The sequence below is a fragment of the Pterocles gutturalis genome, unplaced genomic scaffold (genome assembly GCF_000699245.1).
Source record: "Pterocles gutturalis isolate BGI_N339 unplaced genomic scaffold, ASM69924v1 scaffold1318, whole genome shotgun sequence".
Lineage (NCBI taxonomy): Eukaryota > Metazoa > Chordata > Aves > Pterocliformes > Pteroclidae > Pterocles > Pterocles gutturalis.
In genome coordinates this window covers 4,701-13,110 of record NW_010117646.1, presented here as the reverse complement: position 1 = coordinate 13,110, position 8,410 = coordinate 4,701, and the positions used below count along the sequence as shown (strand labels likewise).

At 44.3% G+C, this 8,410-nt stretch overlaps 1 protein-coding gene across 1 annotated transcript; it reads left to right on the top strand.

The window, feature by feature from the left end:
* The first annotated feature begins 401 nt into the window (after positions 1–401).
* APOBEC2 (apolipoprotein B mRNA editing enzyme, catalytic polypeptide-like 2) lies at positions 402–8,410 on the top strand. The gene is made up of 2 exons (XM_010075834.1): positions 402–739; positions 7,862–8,410. The coding sequence occupies exons 1-2, from the start codon at positions 612–614 to the stop codon at positions 8,400–8,402; spliced, it is 669 nt and encodes a 222-aa protein (XP_010074136.1). The 5' UTR covers positions 402–611; the 3' UTR covers positions 8,403–8,410.

Below are 8,410 nucleotides of genomic sequence, written 5' to 3'. Positions count from 1 at the left end.
TCTGACTCCAACAAGCAAGATTTCCCCCTGTGTCCAGTGTCCCTGCGTGGCTGGAGGGAAGGGCAGGTCTCCTGCTGGGATGCTCCCGGTGGTCCACCAACAGTGGGGATTTTCCAGCAAACCAAGCGGGGACTGCCCCTTTCCCCTCTTGCCTGAGCCAAAACAGTGGGCCTTCAAGGTCGGCAATATAATAAACTGGCAAAAGGAGGCAGAGGGAAAAGCTGCCAGCTCCGCATCTTGCCAGCGAGCTGTCACACTAATGGATAAATAGAGACTTCTGCTGCCAGGATTTTCCATCTATTGCTTCACCCGCCCACAGCGAAGTCGTCACTTAATTTGAAATTAAAAAGGGGAGCAAGAGGGATTGTGAAAAAGACCTAGAGAAAGCAAGGGAAGGAGGCGACATCTGAGAGCCCTGGGTCATCCTACCCCATCCAGCCTCTGTCGTCGCTGCTTTGTTCCATATTTAGCTCCCGACAACTGTGCCCAGCGCAGGAACTCCCAGCTCTGGTTTTCCCTCCTCCCTCTGCTCTCTCCTCTCCCTTAGAGCTCTCAGAAATTGCTCTTTCTTTTTTTCCCCAGTGGCCATAACTTAATACCCCTACAAGAAGATGGCAGAAAAGCAGGAGGAGCCCAGCAACACCCAGAACGGCGAACCCGACAACGCCGAAGAGGGCGAGGGAAAAAAGAAGAAGAAGTTGAAACGGGAAGACCTGCCACCGTTTGAAATTGTGACGGGGTAAGAGGTTGAGATATAAATATGAGGGTGCAAGAGAGTGACGTGGGGACGTTGAGAGGTCTCTGCCCCAGCCCTTACACTGGGTTATTATAGAGGAAATCTTCAGCCAGGGCACTTCTGAATATTCTTAAATGGTCTGAGCATGGTTCTCATTATTGTGGGGTTTTGTTAAAGGTTTTGCTGTTTTACAAAGGATGGGTTCACACCAGGCAGGCAGACAAATCTGTTTGTTTTACACCTGTTCCTCTGGTGCTGACTGATTCCCTTACAGTGCAAGTACTCCCACTGGATCCCTGATGAGATCCGGATGGAAGCTATTGGCCCTTGACGAATATTGATTTCTCGGTGCGATCAATGGCTCTGGTCTGAAAGTTTCTCTATCTGTGGATTAGGAAAAATACCCCTGCTCCGGCTGGTTTGCTTTATGGACCTAAGGGGCAGATTTTTCAAGAGAGTTAGAAGTCCACTTTTTCAAGGGCTCCACACCCATAGATGGAATCTGAGTTTGAAAAAAGCCCCATTCACAGAAAGGCACCCAAACAACAGGCGGTTTTCACGGCAGCAAAGCAGCAAGCAGCTCTGACAAAGGCAGAGAGAGCAGAGATCTGCTGGGAAGCTGAACTCCGTCAGGGATAACTGGCAGCTGCAACTAGGAAAAACTCTGGAATCTCTTATCTCTACGCTGGTCGAAACGCTCGTTGTAGTAGTAGCAAGATGCCCTGTGTCATCCTTCCCTCTGGTCTCCCTTAGCAGTCACCAAGGCAGTGTTCCCAGCAGGTAAACCAAAACCAGGATTCTTTCCAGCTGTTTCAATATAAAGCTCAAACCAGACTCTAAAATCCCACTTTGAATCCTGCTGGCTGTGATGCGGTCACTGTTAAGATTCTGCAAAGAAAATGGGGCTGGCATTTGTGATGCAGGAGGCAGGACAGCACCTACGTCTGATCTCAGGCAATTGGGTTACAATCCTGCAGAGGGGTGAAAAAACCAATTTTCTTAAAATTCATCTGCTCTGAAAAATCACCTCTTGGGGTGGGGCTGTTCACAGCCTTTGGTCTCTGTGATACACAATCGTAGAAATAATACGTGTCTGCTAGAGCAGGGACTTTTCAGAAAAGCACATCCCTCTGCTAGGAACGGAGCTAAGACACCAAAAATTGTTTATAGAAGCTATTGGATCAATGACGCATATGGTGACAAATTCTAGACACTTAAGACATGCTCTAGAATGAATCTTAATGATGAAATTAGACTTCTCAGCCTTAGGGCACTCAATTTGCAGTTAGAAATGGCCAAGGAATTGGGTGGTATCTTCAAACTTGTTAATCCCAATGACCTGGATAGGAAAAAAATCCTTTCTTGAGTGTCATCCTGCAACGATGAAATGACAAGAGCGTTGCAGAATTTGACAGGATTTTCCCACTCCGGAAAGGTGACAGCAAGAATGTGAGGGATGATGTGTGCTCGCAGAGGGAAGGGGGTAACAACAGGAACAGGTAACCTGCTGAGGCTCAGGGGGGAAAGCACTCGGATGGCTGGTGAGGGACTAGAGAGCTGCCAGCATGGGAGTATTCACACCGTCCTCACCACAACACTATGTGGAAAGTGCTTATAAATCCCTGGTGATTTCCTATAGAATCACGACTAAGTCTCCCTTGATTAGTAACTTACTACTCACACGCTGGCTATTAAAGGTGAGAGCGAGGAACTAAAGCAAAAATCCTAAAGGACCCTGAAAGAGGTACAAAAGAATCCAGCAATTTTTATTTTAAGAAGTACTCTGGGAGTTTAGACTGTGCCTCACCCTGGTATGATCGCTGTTGGGGTTTTTTTAATTATTTACAAATTTTCAGGCAATAGAGCCAATTACGTGAAAACACACAACAGCAGCGGTGGAAGCAATTAAATTCAATTACGTTTTTTAGCCCTCGGATTAGGGGCATCTTATGACACACAGCCAAGTTTTCAAGCTGTTATTTACAGCTCTAAGGAGTCTGGCTTACATAAAAAAATACTGGGAACCTAATTACTCTGTTTAAGAATATTAACCCCTTTTTTGGCAACATTTGGCTCAGCACAGTCCTGGATAAGTACAAGCCCATCTGGGTGCATTTCATGACATGTCAGTAGACACATTTATTTACATTTTCCCCAGGGTGTCAATGAGGGTCCTTGTCGCAGCGATAAATCCTTGGTTCCTGTTACAGTTGATCGTTACAGACCTCCTATAATCAATGAGCACAGCATAAATGTGTTTATTTACAAATAGCTGCCAAAGAGCAAGCAGGACACTGTTTTATCAGCTCAAATAACCTAAGAGCATAGTATAAATAATCATTGAACAAATATTTAAATCTAAAGAATATGTCCTACTAGTTTACAGCATTTTTTTTTTGATAATCCCATGTTTTTATTCTCTCATTGGAAGTTCTCATTCTCTTCTACCCAGCATACAGCAGCAGGGGGGTCACGCTGGGCAGGGCTCTGCTCCTCCAGCCCACCTTATTGCAGCAAACATCAAAGCACATCCTCTGCTCAGCCCAGGACCATTCCTACACAGAGGTTTCTGCTTCAGAGTTTCAACCTTTTTCATCTCGATATGATCTAATGACAAAACACTTTGCTAGCCAGGGCAGGCATTTCATTAAATCAGGTTTGAGGCATTTAGAAAATCCCTAAAGATCACCGTGAAATGATGACCTTCAGAGAACCAGGAGAATGAAGATTTCAGCTGGACCTTCCCCTACACCCCGAGTGAGCTGTCTGACCACCTGCATCCTCCTGATGCAGCAGCAGGCAATTATTAAGAATATTTTGACAGTTCAGTGCCCGCAAACACGTTTTAAAGGAACCTTCCACATACATAAACCTTACCTGCAAGTCTCCCACTGAATAGGATGCCTTTACTGGAGAGGGAAATGGCAAGAAAACTTCTTCACTAATTGGAGGAAAAATCAAAAGCAGAAAAGCACTTAGCCTAGTGACTGAAAGATTTGATTTGTATATTTTAATAGATTGCAGAGTCACATGCAAGATGACACAATCTTTAAGTTTAGCATTGACAGCACTACAACTTCCAGTATAAGAAACATGAGAATGGAACTCACATCTCCCAGGTGTATTTTGCTGGCATGATCTTTCCTTCATTTTGTAACCAAAAAAAAAAAAAAAAGGAGGGGTAAAATAGAGATAATATTAACATCTGTTACATGCTCTAACTCAAAGGTGAGATAACGCAGGGATGTGGCATTTTAGGGACGTATGCAGCCTCACAGCACACCTGGATTGTTCTCACCCGTTCCTCCACCCCTGAATCACTCCCTGTGGGGTTTTCCCCTTACTCAGAGGAGCAGAGACACCTTGCCCAAATCCCACTGCTGGGAGGAGTCACATAGCAAGGACCCAGCCCAGCACTGTCAGGACAGGAGTTTACAATTCGCGCTTCTGCTGAGATGTCCTCCCCGCCCGGGTTTACGCGGGATTAAGCAGATTCCTGCTAACGAGCACATTGTTGCCGATGGATCCATCATCAGCAATTTTTCCAAGCTCTCAGCCAGCTACTGACAGCTTGGAAAATGCCCTTAGCTTTGTTTATATTATCAGAAACTTATTAATTAAGCTGATGCATTTGTCGTGTTGCTAGGAGGACAGATTTAGGTGAACATCCCAGATAATCTTAGCCAGACGCCGAGATGATAAGCAATAAAATCCACCCACCAGGCTGGACTAAATACACCTCTGAGTCAATCCATCCTGGAACAGAGCGCTGCTGTCACGCAGTTCATCAAAACGTAGAGACCCAACCTCACCACTGATGTAAGTGCTTTGCAGTCAGGAGGGTTAAATCAGGAGTGAGCTTCCACGTGACTCTGACGGGCTACATTTAAATATATGATGTTATTTTAAAACAACTTATTGTAGCCTTACAAACTTAGCTCTGAACCACGGCAATGGGTGGCGTATGTCAGACCCAACATAGCTGGACTTCAAAGAAATCATTAATTAAAGAATTATTAAATCCTTAACCAAAGAACCACTCGTTATGTAGGATATAAAGGAGAGAAAGCACTATTCTGAGAAATGTGAATTATTTTTTTTTTGTCTCTAAGAAGAAGAGAAAGGAGTTCAGGGCACAGAGGCACTATGCTAAATTAGAGTCTGACCACGCTCTTTAATAAAAGTGGAAGTCTTGCTATTCATCTGAAAGAAAATGAGACTTGCTCTAACAGGTAACTTTAAGTCATCTAATATAAGACAACAGAGGTCAGAATGCTAAGAAAAGGAAGTTAAAGCAGTTTTTCTGGGAGTTTAGAAATTGTGCAAGCCAGTGCAAGTTTCCCTTTCCTAGGCTTGTGCGAACTCTCAGTGCAAACCTGAGACCAAACCATTCCCAAACAGCATGAGATTTATTTGCTCATTAGTCAAAATAAAGGTCTGTATCCACACTCCTGCTCCCCATCCCTCATTAATCTGCTGCCAGCTGAAACAGGAACAGCACGGGAGGCTCCCCAAGAGGCTTTTTTATTGTTTAAGTCCCATCTTGTGCAGATCTCATCTAAGCAGAGCTGAACAAGGGAAGGGTTTAATGGTATCATTTAAGAAGCAGCTGAAAACCTGCTTCTAGCAAAATTTCAAAAGCCAAACTTGTTCTCTAAATTTCCGCTGTCATGAATCAATGATATGTGAAAAGAATTACGGTGTTTCCTGACTGACAGCAGCCGTAGATATTCCCAGTGAAGATGCAATTCTACGAACAAAATTGTTTGGACTCGTACATCTTGCTGCATTTGGAAGACTAATGATCTCTTCCTCTCTCTGTGCAAAGTACAACTGTGCCAACCTCACCGCATCAGCTCACACCATTTGGCTGGTACAGGATGCTGATATTCCAAGTGAAGTTGCTCATCTGTAAAATGATGCTGTTGGGAAATCCAGAAGTGGGATCTATAACGCCAGGGCTTTTGCTGTGAATCCGTGCAGCAGGCTTAAATGGATGCTAGATACTACTGTGGTATCATAAAAAATTAGAGAGGGTGTTCTTTTATGTTTTAACTTTCTCCAAAGCCAAAAATGCCATGGGGCAGAAAGAAAATTTCTGGCTAAGTATGGAATAAGAGAAATTTCTGAAACTTTGTAAGTGGAATTAAACATTTATGGAGAATCGTATTTAAACTTTTAAAATAACACAGCCAAAGAAGCTTGACAATAGGTACAATTTACTCTGAATTATGTATTCAGACAGCACTCTACTTCCAATTCTTTTCTAAGCAAAAAGCCATTTGCTTATGGTACGTGATGTAACATTCGCAGCCAGGTATGACACGAAGAACTCCCAAGAGCAGTTCCCTGCTCCTTCTGCTCAGACATTCCCATTGCAGTCCCTCTGTTTTGCACAGAATATGCTGTTTGGGGCTTTTCAGGCAGTCCTAGCAAAGCCTTACCCCTCGCACTCCATAGGAAGACATCCACTGATTTTATCCGGCTCCTCCTGAACAGCCCTTTTCCTGACCCGCAGCCATCCCACCTTTTCCCCATGGCCCACCCCAGCATTTCCCACTGGCAAACTGGCAGCGCATCCCCCCTCGTGTTCCCACATTGCTAAGTGAGCACAACATCCTGATTTCTATTCTCTCCACTCCTTTCCATACCATTCACTTCCACCGTCTCTGGAGACATCTTCCAAGATGTCACATCACAAACTGTTCTCTCCTCTCAGCAGAACGACACTTCGCCACTTCCTCCTGCAGCCTCGTTGCTCTCTCCAATTAAAATTTCCAAGAGTCTGAGAATCTCTCCTGACCTTTGCTCGGTGTACCCCCCGGAGAGGGCTGACATTATAATCTGACTGCAGATGAGACAGGGATGAATACGACACTTACTGTTTTACAAAGATTCATTATTGCCTCGCTGGGAATATCAAGGTTATAGGTCCACCTAAAGCTCAGACGAGAGAGGAGTACAACACGCCAGAAGACCACTAGTGTGTAATATATGAAATGCTGCGTTACTACTTTTTATTATTTCACTTTGGCTGCTCTGTGCAGCCCTCACTCTCATCCTTTGTAGCATTTCTCAGCAGGATCTTTTTCATCTTTCCACCCAACATCCTTCAACACTAGTTCTTGTGCTGATGTACTCCACAGTTAGATGCTAGAGGGGGCAAAAGCTGGTACTGTTAGGAAGGAACGGGTATGATGAGACGATGCAGCTTTCCTTTTTCACCTCTTCAGTCAGAAATGTGTAAAAGCATAAAAGGGACTAATTTTAACTTCCTGAAATAATAGCAAACTACCTTGTTTGAGTGAAAGACGACTGCAAACACATTACTCACTGCAATGATTCACTTTGGATTATACTCACTTAGAAACGCAGAATGGAAGAGATGCACGGCATTAAAAAAAAGTACCTGCAGTTTATCAGTAGTATCCACGAGACAGCTCTCAAACTGCAGCAGGAAATACACTTTATCACAGCAAAGTTAGATTTTATGTCAGATATTTTATTAAATCAAAGCCACAACATAATCCTACTGAATATTAGCATTCAGCTGATACTGGAAGAACAAAACTAGAACATGTACAAACTGCAACTAGTCAAGTCACGCTTGCCTCTACTCAGAGGAAATCCAGACTGTAAAAGCACTGGGGGTAAAACATTAATTAGCAATGCCAGAGTTATCATCCTAGGAATTTAGGACAACAGATCCTGCAGATTAACATAGCAACACCCCTCTGAATGCACTCTGTTAATAATCTAGAAAAGAGTAGAACAGTTCAGTCTACAGGTGCATGAAGACCGGGAAAATGCCAGGAAGCGAGTTCCTCTCCAAATGCCTCAATGCAGAAACCAGAAATTCCCAGTACATTGGACAAAATTAAGTGAAAATTACCAGGTAGTGAGAACAGGCCTGGAAGCCTCAGCACACAGCAAAACCAGCTGAATATCTTGTAATTTTAATGTATTTTTCTCCTCCTATTAAAAGGCATCTCCTTTTAATACATGGAGAAATACAGCCACCATAGGTGCAGCGACTTGTCCAAGATCACGCACAGGAACCAAACCAGTGCTATGACCCTTTATTACCTGCCTCTGAGATGCTTCTCTCCTCTCCACTTTCCATAGGGAGCGCCTCCCAGCCATATTTTTCAAATTCCAGTTCAGGAACGTGGAATACAGCTCAGGCAGGAACAAAACCTTCCTGTGTTATGTTCTCGAGACCCAAGGCAGAGAGTCAGTGACTTCCCGGGGTTACCTGGAAGACGAGCACGCGGCAGCCCATGCAGAAATGGCTTTCTTCAACACCATCCTACCAAAGTGTGAATCAAACCTCCGCTACAACATCACCTGGTACGTCTCCTCCAGTCCCTGCGTGACCTGTGCCGACCGCATAACCGAGACCCTAAAGAAGAACAAGAACCTGCGGCTGACAATCATGGTAGGGCGCCTTTTCATGTGGGAAGAGCCAGAAATGCAGGCAGCCCTGAAGAAAATGAAGTCAGCTGGCTGCAAGCTGAGGATTATGAAGCCTCAAGACTTTGAGTATGTCTGGCAGAACTTTGTGGAACCGGAGGAAGGAGAAGAAGCAAAGGCTTTCGTGCCATGGGAGGACATTCAAGAGAACTTCCAGTATTATGAGGAAAAGTTGGCTGAGATTTTTCAGTGAAGCTCACG

Excerpts from the sequence above, each read along its gene's own strand:
- APOBEC2 (XM_010075834.1), top strand. The coding sequence starts at position 612 with ATGGCAGAAAAGCAGGAGGAGCCCAGCAACACCCAGAACGGCGAACCC. Across the intron at positions 740-7,861 it reads CCGTTTGAAATTGTGACGGG|GGAGCGCCTCCCAGCCATAT; the intron begins GTAAGAGGTTGA and ends CACTTTCCATAG.